This window comes from Balaenoptera borealis (genome assembly GCF_965194805.1).
Source record: "Balaenoptera borealis genome assembly, chromosome: 4".
Lineage (NCBI taxonomy): Eukaryota > Metazoa > Chordata > Mammalia > Artiodactyla > Balaenopteridae > Balaenoptera > Balaenoptera borealis.
In genome coordinates, this window is record NC_138861.1 from 145,701,141 (window position 1) to 145,715,546 (window position 14,406).

The window sequence follows — 14,406 nt, forward strand, 5'->3', positions numbered from 1 at the left end:
CACATTTATACTCACAAGACAGCTTCTTAGTAAGGTCTTCTCTGGCTGCCCTAACCAACACTTATAATTCCTTTACTTTCATTATTTTTCTTTTCAAATACTTATCAGTATCTAACATACTATATAGTTGTCTTATTTATCTTGTTTATTATTTATATTTGTTTAGAGTATTTATATATACCCTAGAACATGAGCTGGGAAGGGTAGGAATTTTTATCTTTTTTTTTTTTTTTAATCTCAACACTTAAAACAGTACCTGGTAAATTACAGGTGCTCAGTTAATATTTGTTGACTATGGAAATGAATGAATGAATGAATGAATGACCACTGGCACAAAGTGCCAGGATAAATGCTGCCTGAAGAGAACTAAACTGAAATGGAAAATACTGGCACAGCCCGCCGTGTAATATAGGTGGGAGAACGGATACATATATTGCCATATGCAGAGTTTTCCCTAGATTATGTTTTCTTTGATAACATTGCAACGTTCATGTGATATTATATGTGTGTATATTAGTATATACTATTTATACATATAAATATTAGTGAATAAAAGTAGAAGCACTAAAGATTTTCCAAATTTATTTAAATGAGTTCAAATCAAAACTCAAGAATCTAGATTTACATACATTAAAGAAAGGTAAAATTATAGCAAAATTAAAGTGAATGCAGGTTGTATAGATGCTCAATTCCTATGATATAAAATTTAAATCCACAGGTGAAACTCTTTAAGCTCTTTACATGTCATATTCTGATCCCAGAGAGTAGAAAACTATTCAGCATGCAAAATCTCAAACCTCTCGATCCTGAAATCTATCAGTAGATACCCAAAATCCTCAAGGCACATTAACATTTTCTAGAAAAGAAGCCTTTTTAAAATCTAAGGTTACTGAAACTACAAAAACGCCTATGAGACCCTCTGTGGCATTTTTTGCCCAAGTGTCCATCAGCATGAGATTAGCCTTGGGCTGAGGTGGCCTCAGAACAAACACCGGCTTCTTCCTGTAAATCAGCCCCAGCAGAGGATTCTGACTCAACTGGAGAACTTTCTTCTAGTTCAGCATATTCACCACAGCTTTCGTTCTCGGTTGTACCTTTATCACTATCGACGGCAACAGCTTCATCCTGAGCTGCGCTGGTAACCTCTGACGTGGATTCAGTGCTGACCTCTGCGGTTTCTCCCGTCCCCGCCTCTGTCACCTCTGACCCAGTTTCAGCACCAGCGGCAGTGGTCTCCTCGGCAGCAGCCTCCACATTGTCTGGACACGGGGAAGCCTCTTTTATGACGGCAACTGTAGCACTGGGAAGCTCTGCGGCATCCGCCACCGGAGCTTCCACTAAAGGTACTTCGGGGGCTTCTGAACCGGCTTCCTCGGCACCCACAAGGTTCTCTTTTTCACCTTTAAAATTTAGTCCATCAAGCAAAGTATTAATTTAAAGAGCATGGGAAGACGGTGAGACACTGTGCAGTCATTTTAAAAAATGAGACAGATCAATAAGTACTGATATGAAATGGTCTTCAAGGTAGCCTGTTCAGTGAAAAAAAAGCAAGGAAACGAGCAATGTATACAGTATGGTACTATTCGTGTTAGGACAAAAGGAGGGTAATATAGACCTAGAGAGTTTTATTTGTAGAGACCCTCTCCTGGAGGACACTAAAAACTGGTGTTATTGGTTGCCTCTGGGGAGGTAAAATGAAGGGTCTGCTCTTCTGAAAACCCTTTTGAATCTGTTGAACTTAAAAAAATAATAATTTCATGTGTATTATTTATTCAAAAACAAACCATGAAAATAAACAGGCCATGTGTCATGTGAAATAGCATGGAAAAGTAGCTAACTTACTAGCTGATGACTCTGAGAAGCCACTAGTCCTCTCTCAACCTCAGTTTTGTCATCTGTAAAATGGGGATATTAATAATATCTACCTCACAGAACTATTGGGAGGATTGACTACAATAATATGTATGAAGAGGGGTTTAAAACCAAGGAAGTGCTATGGAAATGCTATATTTTATCATTTTTACAATCAGCCATCTCATGATTATATTCAATAATGTTTATTAATGATATTCTGTTTCTTATTGTTCTCATGACTAAAAGGTTAAAACTGGTCCATGAGCAGCTGTTTTCTTTGTCCCTAAATAGTGATCATGGTATTTGATAATAATGGCCTTATAGCTGAGATGGAAAAAAGTATGGTTTAAAGCAAGCAGTTTAAGGCAAGAAATATACATTAGGGTGAAAAGGTCAAATTTCTTTTGTTACAAGTTTCCATTTTATCAATCAGATCAACTGAAGGACTCAGTAGACATGACTGAATCTACTAATGTCACTGCACACAGGTGGTCTTAGCCAAAACTGAAACAAAATTAGTTTCATGACTTAAAAAAAATTAACGAGAGAAATGAAAGGTCAAGCTGCTGAGAGAGACAGATACTAAAATTATGCCTGCATGAATGGAAACCTGAGTAGGGGAAAAGTAATATTACCACACAAAGAAGTGAAAGCTGCTGGTCAGCAGTTTAAACGTACAATGTTTTCATTTACCAAATGCCCTCATCCAAAACCTCTAACAATATTCTTTAGGATTTGGTTGGACTTTTCCTTTCTGAATGAAACTCCTACCCAGAGTCATTTTGGATTAAGTTAGTAAAGAAGCCAAAAACAAATAGTGTCCAGTGCCAGACTAAGATAATGCAAATCAGTGCCTCAAGGAAAAAGAAAATAGTAAATTCACTTTACCTGGAAGTGGATGTAACTCTGCTTTGGTTTTTTCTTTCAAATTCGTTACATGATCACTGTGTTTGGCTTTCTCTGATGTGATTCTCTTGTAAGTCTGAAAGTAAATGTGTGCTTAAGTTTATTTCTTGAGCTCTAAGATTCATCATGCCAAGTTTAAAGCTATCTACAGTTCAAACAGGAGAAACCAATACACACCATCTACTCTTTTATTTCCCCTCTGGAAATCTTTGTCAATAAGTAGAATGCTTTAAAAAAGGAAAGAAACAAATGTTCTAACAGAGGTCAGAGATAACTGAAAACACACAAGGTGGATAGATAAAGACCAAGAAGAAAAAAAAATTATGCTAGAATCAAAATATTCTGACAGGCATTTGCAAATATCCTCTGGAATTTATCTCAGAGTAATGGAAATTTATGTGCACACAAAAACCTGTACACAAATGTTCATGGTAGCTTTATTTGTAATAGCCAAAAACTGGAACCAGTCCAGACGTCTTACAACCGGTGAATGGTTACACAGACTGTGGTACATCCATGACATAGGACACTACTCAGCCATAAAAGGGATGAACTGTAGATACAGGAAACAATTTGGATGAATCTCCAGGTAAATTATGCTGAGTGAAAAAAGCCAATCTCAACAGGTTACACACCTTAGGATTCCATTTATGTAACATTACTATTATTATTATTAATTTTTTTTTGGTAACGTTCTTGAAATGACAAGAAATACAGAAATAGAGAACAGATTAGTAGTTGTCAGGAAGTGGGAGGAAGGGAGGGGGAGAGCAGGCGGGAAGTGAGTACAGTTACAAAAGAACAACACAAGGGACCCTTGTGGTGATGGGACAGTCTTGTCTCTTGACTGTGGTGGTGAATACACGAATCTACACATGTGATAAAATTGCTTAGGACGAAATACATGCACTTGAGCGTACACACACACACACATGCACAAGTGCATGTAAAGCTGGTGGAATCTGCATAAGGTCTATGGATCGTATCCATGTCAGTTTCCTGGCTGTGATACTGTTTTATAGTTAGCAAAGATGTTGTCACTGGGGGAAATGAGGCAAAAGGTGTATGAGCTCTCTCTGTATTAGTTCTTATAACTGCAGGTGAAACTCAATTCACCCACAATGAAAAGTTTTCCAAAAGTCTTCCAAAATGACCCATCTGTAGACCCCAGTGAAGATTTCTTAAGTCAGCTAGGTTTAGCCATTAAAAGCAGTAATATGACTGGCCCACAGGTTACTTGAGAAACAAAATTGGGAATAAAGCTATCTTAATCTTAGATACAATGTGCAGGCCTCCTTTCATTTCAAATTCAAGTAGTAATCTCTGGCCTGTATTCATATTAGACAATGATATATTAAAAATGAAAATCTCACTAGATAATATTGTTTATATTATCTCAGCTTAAAAAAATGTTGGTAGATATTTCTTAGTGGCAGGTAGGATGACAGATTTTAAAAATTTGCATATTTATATGTAGTATTTTCTAAATTTTTAAGCATCATAAACCATTAACCTCATTAAAAGTTATCCTATGCAAATTACAAACCATTTCATAGTATGTTAAAATTAGACTGTGAAAATGGAAAACTCCATAAGCTCGGGGGTGGAAATGTTGCAAAAGTGGCCCTTGAACAAACCCCCAGGGCTTGGTGAATTCTGACTTGAATCATCTGGCTTTGAAACACACAGAGCAAACAGGGTCAGCAGGAATGACAGTCAACATTTTTGTATAAAAGCAGGGAATATTTTCCTAGTGGGGTGGGAGCTCCTGACTAGTACACTGAGTCAGCACCCTCAGTTCTCCGTGAAGTAAAGCTGAACCTGTGCCCAAGTTCATGTCCCTGAAATGGCCATCCCAGCAGCAACATCCCTAGGACATTAGTCTTATTGTTCAAGGGGCTAAAACACACTTTAGCTGCTAAAGCAGAATCAAAGAGATATAAGAATAATTCACACTCATGTGTAACCCAGAGGATCTAGCTTTTTCAAATTGAACATAGTCAAGCACAGAGTAGAAGAAAGGTCTATTAGAAGAGAGAGTCTCAAAATTAGACTTGGAAGTTATTTCCAAATGATATTTTGTATTTATTAAATGTAAGCACCTAAAATCTACCACAACTTTTAGAAACCAGTCTGGCATTTTGTTTTTCCAAGATACCCAGACCCTCAAAAAATGGAAGTGACCTGGCCCTTTCTCAGATTTTCAGAGGCTCTGGTAGTAGATTTTACTTGGAAATAAAAAAGTGCTCTTGCCTAGGGAGCATCTGTGGATTCAATTCAGATAAATCTAATATAGAATTTATTTTAGTGCAGGACAAGGAAGGGAAGGCGAGGACTAGAATATGGGTTTTTGAGTGCCTCACGTTCTGTATTTCCTCCTGAAAGTAGCCTAAGATTCTTGGGAATTAAGGCTTCCAACATTCAAGATTAAAACTACATAATCTTAGAGGTGGAAAGGGACTTAGAGATCATCACCTTGTCCAATTTCCACTCCCACTGTGACAGAACAAGGCCAGAAAGAGCTCTCAGGAGTAGCCAGTCTCTAACCATCCAGTTTAAGATTGCTTTTGCAAAGAAAGATTTAGCGGACTGCAGAGGTTCATGTCTGGCACTGGTAAACATAATTAGGGGTGTAGTGATGTCCAGATGAAATTCAGTCTTCCAGCTTCCCACACAATCACATGGCCTAGTTTAATCTGTTTTCCAGTGGCCTATATCCAACTATAGTAGCCCTGGGCAGTGAATTCAATATTAAGCAGTAGAAAGATGGTAAAAGCAAATCTGGGTATGAGTGAAAGCGGGTAGATTAGTGGAAGACACTAATATAAGTGACATGTTTGAACTTTCCTGGCTTCTTGAGGCTTTCAAATTTCTGAAGAGTAGACTATGTATTTTGGTTTCATTATCTACATAGTCCTACAAACTGCTCCTAGTTATGACTAAAAATCTCTTTATGCATATTTCTGTAAGGTCAAACCAAAATATAGTGATTGTAGTGATTGTGTAGTCTTATGGTTCCTGAAGAATATATACTTATTCTACTTTTATTCATAATAAAGATTAGATTTCAGTTTAGAAAGTTTATGACAAAATGAGGAATGATTCAAATCAATAGGATTATTTATTTATTTATTTATTTTTGGCCACACAGTGTGGCTTATAGGATCTTAGTTCCCCAACCAGGGATTGAACTGGGCCCACAGCAGTGAAAGCACTGAGTCCTAACCCCTGGATCTCCAGGGAATTCCTAGAATTATCTTATTAACTCACAAATGTTTCTTTTTTTTTTTTTTTTTTAACCTCCAAAATCATACTATTAAAAGCTTTGTTTTACAGTGATTACTTGTGCGGAGTGGATAAGGAAGACCAGGGAGGAAAACATCCTTTTGATTTTATATATGTCTATTTTGAATTTTAAAAAAATATATAGATAAATATTACTTTTAAAAAATAAAAGTAAAGATATAAAGCTAATAAAAAAACTCTGGAGACAGTAAAAAGACTAGGGGGAGAGAGGGAAGAATGAATGGTTGTAGCACAGGGGATCTTTAGGGCAATGAAACTATTCTGTGTGCTACTGTAATGGTGGATACATGTCAGTATATATTTGTCAAAACCCATATAATGTACAACACCGAGGGAACCCTCATGTAAACTACAGCCTTCGGTTAATAACAATGTATCAGTATTGACCCATCAGTTGTAACAAATGTATCTCACTAAAGCAAGGTTGTTGATTTGGGAAAGGGGGGCAGAGGGGTGAGAGGAAGTATATGGGAATTCTCTGTACTTTCTGCTTATTTTTCTGTAAACCTAAAACTGCTCCAAAAAATAAAGTCTATTAATTTTTTTTTGGCCGTGTTGTGCAGCATGGGGAATCTCTGTTCCCTGACCAGGGATGGAACTCGCACCCCCTGCAGTGGAAGCGTGGAGTCTTAACCACTGGACCACCAGGGAAGTCCCATAAAGTCTATTAATTTTTAAAAAGTTTCACTCTCAAAACATTTCTTGTCAAATGTTAATAATAGTACCTACCTTAAAGAATTGTTGTAATAATTAAATGAGCCAGGAGTCTGTCACGTGGTAAACACTCGCATGTCAGCCATTAGTACTGTTAGTATTTATAATAACATTGATTTTAATGAAAGTCACCCATAGTTAGTGGTATTAAGTATTTTATACTTAAAATTTTTTTTCATAATCTTGTATATTAATCCCATGTCTTGATCTCGACATTGCTTTGAGTTTTACCACAGGTTGTAAAATATACGAATTCCTGAGCACCAAGGTTATTAAAACACTTACATAATATCCACCAGCACTGACTGTGACACCTACAACCAGATAATAGATCATATTTGATCCAGATGATCCGGGGAATTTGTTGGATGACATCCAGCGAAGAGATGCTAGGAAAACAAGTTTAAACACGGTTAGCTCCACCACGGGCAAAACTATTTTAAATGATTACATCCAAAAGAATTTTTTTACCCCTCAGTGAACCTAGAATCTATTAACATCAACTGATTTTAGCTTAAAGGAATACAGTAGTAGAAGGTAGGGTAATAATTCCACTTGACATTTTCTTAATCTAATTTGATAATTACTTATGAAAGCTGTCACCCTGATGCTTCGCATCATGCTTTTCTTGGAAGGAATGCAGACGTGGGTAAGGAGAAATGACAAAGCATTAAACAATTTGAACAGTCAAACGAGATGCATGTGAGCAAAAGAAATCCATTTATTGTGTATTCTACACCACAGGATTCAATGGAAAAGATTATTTTTACAAAAAATGAATTAAATACATTTGTGCTTAAAATTTATATGTTAAATAAAACATTTATGTTGAAATCCAACACATTTCTATAAATCTATAATACAAATGTAGACATAGAAAGAAACTTTAATTCTTCTAATATAAAACCTTTAAAGATGGGCAGATAGAAGCTTTTTTTTAAATTTTTTAATTTATTTTTTAACATCTTTGTTGGAATATAATTGCTTTACAATGGTGGGTTAGTTTCTGCTTTATAACAAAGTGATTCAGCTATACATATACGTATATCCCCATATCTCCTCCTTCCCACCCTCCCTATCCCACCCCTCTAGGTGGTCACAAAGCACCGAGCTGATCTCCCTATCCTATGTGGCTACTTCCCACTAGCTATCTATTTTACATTTGGTAGTGTATATATGTCCATGCCACTCTCACTTCGTCCCAGCTTACCCTTCCCCCTCCCCGTGTCCTCAAGTCCATTCTCTGCATCTGCGTCTTTATTCCTGTCCTGCCCCTAGATTCTTCAGAACCTTTTTTTTTTTTTTTTTTTTAGATTCCATATATATGTATTAACATACGGTATTTGTTTTTCTCTTTCTGACTTACTTCACTCTGTATGACAGTCTCCAGGTCCATCCACCTCACTACAAATAACTCAATTGTTTCTTTCTATGGCTGAGTAATATTCCATTGTATATATGTGCCACATCTTCTTTATCCATTCATCTGTCGATGGACACTTAGGTTGCTTCCACGTCCTGGCTATTGTAAATAGAGCTGCAGTGAACATTGTGGTACATGACTCTTTTTGAATTATGGTTTTCTCAGGGTATATGCCCAGTAGTGGGATTGCTGGGTCGTATGGTAGTTCTATTTTTAGTGTTTTAAGGAACCTCCATACTGTTCTCCATAGTGGCTGTATCAATTTACATTCCCACCAGATAGAAGCTCTTTTAAGACAAATGTTGCCATAAGGTCATATCTAAAATAGAAGGGCAATTTTGTACAAACTAATAGAAATAGATTAAGGTACTGTATTATTCTATTTAAATATATTAACTTTATAGTTCTAGAATTTGTATATACCATATGCTATGGAATTGAAATTTTTATAATAGACTCAAAGCTAGAAGAAGCTTAAAGTTCATATAGCTCAAATTCTCTATTTTAAAGACAAAGAGGGACTTCCCTGGTGGCGCAGTGGTTAAGAGTCCACCTGCCAGTGCAGGGGACACAGGTTTGATCTCTGCTCCAGGAAGATCCCACATGCCTAGGAGCAACTAAGCCCGTGTGCCACAACTACTGAACCTGCATGCCACAACTACTGAAGCCCACGCACCTAGAGCCTGTGTCTGCAACAAGAGAAGCCACTGCAACGAGAAGCCCGGGCACCACAACAAAGAGTAGCCCCCACTCACCGCAACTAGAGAAAGCCCATGCGCAGCAATGAAGATCGAACGCAGCCAAACATAAATAATAAATAAATAAATAAATTTATATTAAAAAATAGATTATAACTGTAGGGACTTCCCTCACGGTCCAGTGATTAAGACTGCGCTTCCAATGCAGGGGGGGCAGGTTAGGTCCCTGGCTGGGGAACTAGGATCCCATATGCCGGAGGTGCAGCCAAAAAATAAAAATAAGTAAAGCAAAATAATCTTAAAAAAAAGAGTATAACTGTAAACACAACACATAAGGTCCCTAGCCTCAAAAAAGAGGGAAAAGATGTACAGGCGAAAAACTGTAGACAAATAACTGCAATGCAGTATGACAAATGCTGTAATAGATGAAAGCAGAAGCAACAATAGTATGAAAACGCAGTGAAAGAACTCAGCTAGGGGGCTCAAGGTAACTGCCACAATTGAAAAGACGGGACCTGAGCTTTGAAGGAAAGTAGGAGTTTGTCAGATAAACAAGGGGAGGGAAAATTGCATTGGAGGAATAAGGCAGAGCGTGTGCAAAAGCATGAGACTTGTGTGACTAGGAAAACTCAACGTATTTTGATGTGGCCTGACACAGAGAATAAGGGTGTAGGGACCAGCAAGAAGTTATGATTTGCAGAAAGCAAATCTCAAGACATTTGCACAAACTACAAATCTCCATAGTAGCAAAATTGGTAAGATTTTGTATATATGTTCTTAGTTTGGATATAAATGATCATCTCTTAGAAAAAAACAATTTTTCGCTACAAATGTGCCCAGAGAGGCTATGGTAAGAGGTTATGTCTTTGACTTCTAGTGGAGCTTTTGTTGGTTTAAAAATACAGCTGTTATTAAATAGGGAATATATAGCTTTCATAGTTGACAACCAGGTATAAATTTCAAAAAGTTTTTTTAAATAGGAAAAAATAGAGAAAATTACAGAGGTTTAAGTAAAGACAAATACAATTATGGCAGAGTTATTTAAAAGAGCAATGAAATGGGAAATATTTGGTAAAGATTAGACAAATTTTAGCATATTCATAAATATGAAACAGATACTTTAATTTTTGCAGAAGACTGTCTACACGAGAAAATATTTAAAATATATTAAGTGAAAAGTTATAGCAAAATAATCTTTACAGGACTATCCCAGATTACGTACATTGTGGAAGCAATGTACATAAGAAAAAAAAAAATGCAGGAAGGGGGAAAAACGGTCTGGAACACCACGTACACTAAAATGTAGATAAATAGTGGTATTCACTAAGTGGTAGAATTACAGGCGACTTCTATTTTGCCTTTCTGAGTTTTTCCGGTAATCTACTGTAAACCTAATTTATTTATTCATTAAAATTTTACATTTTTAAAAGCAAAAACCAGAGAACAAAATTTGATGAGGCACGGTTAAAATTTTATCCTTCAATAAACTGAAACAATTTCATTTTTCATCCAAGTTGGAAGTACCAATACAAGGTTAATGTCCATGACCGAAGCCAAATTTCCAGTCAATAACAGTTCTGAAAATACATAAATGAATCAATACTACAAAAAAGTAATTAGATGAAAATGAGGAAAAGACCAGTACTGCTACAACCAGTATTGCTAACTACCTGTTTAGAATTTTCAAACTCCTTTTCTTTTGCCCCAAGTTGGGGAGGAAATTATTTGAAATATGTGCAGCTACCAAAAAACGATGTGTATGCTTGTCCGTGAGGACGGTGAGGGTTGCGTTCAGAGAGCTCGAAAGGCCACGGTCAGGGCCTTTTCCATCTCCCCACCCCCAATCACAACAGCCCAGTTATCTTCTGAACTTTCAAAGGAATGGCTTCCCCTTATTTCACCAGCGAAAAGTGTGCTCCATCTTACTCGGCATAAAGATCAAGGAAAACGAAGACTCCTTATTTCTGTTACCGGAGGCAACTTCTTCTCAGTAGCATTTTAAGAGAAAAATAAAGCGAGTTACACATACCTTCCTTCCCTCCCTCCATCACCATCACCACCGCAGGCCTAATCAAAGTGGAAACAAATTGGCCATGGAATTTTCCGCAGGAGTCGTTCTCTTTCTCCCCGACTCCAATGCAAGCTTTAGCAAGTGGGGCAAAGTGAAGGGAGAACTAAGAACTTTCCACGAGGTTGTCTAAGAGCCGGCGCCCCAGTCAGGGACGGAAAAGAGAGGGAAGATGCGCGACGACTAGGAAAGAGCCGGCGGGGGCGGAACTGCCCGCGAGCGCAAACCTGGGCGCAGGGCCGCCGGCGGCTGGAAGGGAAAATGCTCTCCTGCTCACACTTCAGCACCTACGATGGCCCAGGCCCTAGGCTAGGCGCTTTCGTGCGTATCAATTTTTATTTAATAAGCTTCCAGCTCGCACTGCCACTTCCCCTTCAGGAAATTCGCTCCCTTTCCCCGTGCTTTAGAAAATCTACAGGTGATGGATACAGGGGGGACGCAGCCCAACAGCTGGAGGGCTCCAGATCTCGCTGCAGCCCCTAAGGAAAGCGTTTCGAAGCCCCTTCCTCACCGGGGATGCCACGGCCCAGGCTCGTGGCTGCCGAGTCCTGGCCAGGTCTTGAGTCTATTTACTCAAGAGCATTTCCCCAACTTCTACGGGGTCGGCACTGCCTTCCGCGCACCCTGCCTGGCCCGCAGACCAGGGTCCATCTTCCCACCCATCCCTCCGCTTCCTCGTGAAGTTGGAGAGCGCTTTGGGCCCTGTATTAAGACAAGGGGTAAGCTTTGCCGACTTTCGCCAGGCACTTTTCTAAGCGCTGTTAACTACATATTAACTCATTAAAACTCATTAGTGTCCCCATTTTGCAGATGAGGAAACTGAAGTTAATCACTTGCCCAAGATCAAGATTCGAACCCAGGAAATCTAGTCCGGATCCAGAAGCCGCGCTGGAAAGGCACCCTATTTCCAAAGTCTCCAAGAATTTCGAGGCGATTTCCCGGCCACCCTCCCCCCTCTTCCCCGCCCCCCACCATCCCCATCCCCAACCTCAGGCTTCTGCTGCCGGGGTTGGCTTTGGCCCACGAAGGGCAGGCGGGAACCGGGGCGCCCGCGCGATCTGTGCGCGAGGCACCTGTGCTCCTCAGGCTTGGACGCCGGGAGAGGCCCCTCGGGCCAGCGCCTGCGACTCACCGTCCTTCCGGAGCGGCGCGGGGCCTGGAGGCGCCCGCAGAGGCAGCGCCAGGGTCTTGGAGACCGCCCTGCGGAGGTACATCGCGCCCGGCTCCCTGCACGCCGCTGCCGCTGTAGCCCCGCGGTGCTGCGGGGCGCGGCGAGCCCTGGCGAGCCCCGCCCCGGGGAGAGGCGCTGACCCCTGCCCGCCCCGCCCCGGCGGCCCCGTGCGGGACGTGCGCAGGGGTTGGTCGTGCGCACCTTCCTCCCTCAACCTGATCTGCAGGCTCTGTCGCCTTCGCCTGGGCCGGAGAAGCTGATGGTGGCGTCTCAGAAAAGGGATGGGGAACCGAGAAGTCGCCGTCATCTGCCTGCCCCGTACTGTTGCAGTCAGTGGAACTCCTCCGAGTGGGCTGGAAATGTCTCGGGACTCGCCTCCGGAATAAGACACAGACAGGATTTACCATGCCGTATGCAGGTTGAACCCACTTTCTCTCACGCTCTCAGCCGGCTTTCCTAGGAGTGGAAAGGGTAGCTGGAAGTTCCCTGGAGACGAATGGAGGAGAGGGGTAGCCTCAGCCTCCCATTAGTGCTCTGGGTGATGTTCAGAACCCTAAGAAAATTCCCGGCTAATGGCTGAACTTTTAGGCAATTTACGATTACAATGACTTTTAAATATAAGCTCCAAAAATGCTGCCTATTCCTCTATGGGATGTGAAGCTAGTATTTCCAAATCAACTAAAAACACTAAATTATTAGTTTCTCCCTCCAGATTTCAATCACTTGCCTCATTGTGGCGACAAGAATCTGTCATGGTTTGGATATGGAAACCAATAAATTATGCTTACAACATTTTCGAAGTGATTAATCTTTGGAAGGCACCATTTCCTACTATAATAACCCCTTAAGTATGTTTGGCACTTGACAGTTTATGAAGCACTTTCACATAATTTTCTCTTTTAATTTTTATTTCATCCCTCTGAGGAAGGTGGCAATTATTCGGTTTAGCAAACGACCAGGTGGTGGGGAGGAATTTTCAGGGACCGATGGTCATGATTTTTTTTTTTTTTAAGGACGTGAACATAGTCCTAGTTCCAAGTTCTCTTGGCATGTTACAGGCAAACTATTGGCTCATTTGCTAGGTGAATAACTAAACACTCCTCAGAGGTTCTCGTTCTGAACCCAATTCTAATAATATTTAATATATTCTCATTTAAGGAGTACAAGCCAATGATGAGAACTAGTTTTTTGATGCTCAGAGTCACTAGCTATTCCTAGTGATTAAACCTTAAGAGCAAATAGGTAATCTGTGTTAATGCGAGGTCAGATTTAGACTTCCAAGCCCCAAAGAAGGGGTTAGACCCAGACCCTCCACCAAGAAGTCAGGTAGTCCTGAAAGTAACAAAATGCAGATTAGTACACTTGCTACCTTTGCTCAGCATCAAGTACACATCCTAGAATGAACTGCTGGCAGCTAGGACGGACTGACAAATCAAATCAAATCTGTGGGGAGAGCTCCTAACCATTTCCAATTCGGTGCAGCCCAATTTAAAAGAGAAAACAAATCTGTTTACCACTACAGCTCATTCTTCCTTTGGTCTACTTAGGGCTGAATTTTGACTTAGTTGCCAGGGAGAGGAAATAGTCAAAGGCAGTAAATGCATTTAAATGAATTAATGCGGGAGACCTCCCTGGTGGTCCAGTGGGTAAGACTCCACGCTCCCAATGCAAGGGGGCCCCGGGTTCCGATCCCTGGTCGGGGAACTAGTTCCTGCATGCATCCCTCAACTAAGAGTTCGCAAGCCACAAGGAGGATCCCACGTGCTGCAACTAAGAACCAGCGGAGCCTAAATAAATAGTTTAAAAAAACAAAGGTCCATTAATGTGGAGAAGAAAGAAAGAAAAAATAATAAATGAATTAATGCTGGAATTCCCTGACGGTCCAGTGGTTAGGACTCTGAGCTTTCACTGCCGGGGGCCCCGGTTCAATCCCTGGTCAGGGAACTAAGACCTCACAAGCTGTGCAGCAGGGCCAAAAAAGAAAAAAAGAATTAATGCATGTACTATACTGTTATTTAATGTACCGGCAGCTCCCTTAAAAAGGATTCTTTCTGAGTAAACACTTGTAGATGATAATGGCTCCCAGGACACTGTTCGAGACCCCTCTTCAGAATGCTGATGTAGACTCAGGGTCTGGATATAGTCTGAGCTCTTCTGGATCACCCCCAGGTTCCACAGCAGCGACCTACTCTCAGTCAGACTGTCTCTAAGTATCTGTCACAATGCCTACAGATTGTGCTACATGCTGAGGATTGGTTATAGTTGA

General features: G+C 40.3%; 1 protein-coding gene across 3 annotated transcripts; it reads right to left on the minus strand.

The window, feature by feature from the left end:
* Positions 1-565: 565 nt before the first annotated feature.
* Positions 566-12,266, minus strand: MGARP (mitochondria localized glutamic acid rich protein). 3 transcript variants are annotated; one of them, XM_082389839.1, is made up of 4 exons: positions 12,102-12,266; positions 7,066-7,169; positions 2,743-2,836; positions 566-1,400 (listed from the first exon to the last, which is right to left on the minus strand). In XM_082389839.1, exons 1-4 carry the CDS (start codon positions 12,181-12,183, stop codon positions 958-960), a joined length of 723 nt encoding a protein of 240 aa, XP_082245965.1. In that variant the 5' UTR covers positions 12,184-12,266; the 3' UTR covers positions 566-957. The 3 variants fall into 3 exon arrangements, with proteins under 3 accessions (XP_082245965.1, XP_082245967.1, XP_082245966.1); XM_082389841.1 differs by lacking the exon at positions 12,102-12,266 and adding an exon at positions 11,958-12,095; XM_082389840.1 differs by lacking the exon at positions 12,102-12,266 and adding an exon at positions 10,931-11,127.
* Positions 12,267-14,406: the final 2,140 nt, after the last annotated feature.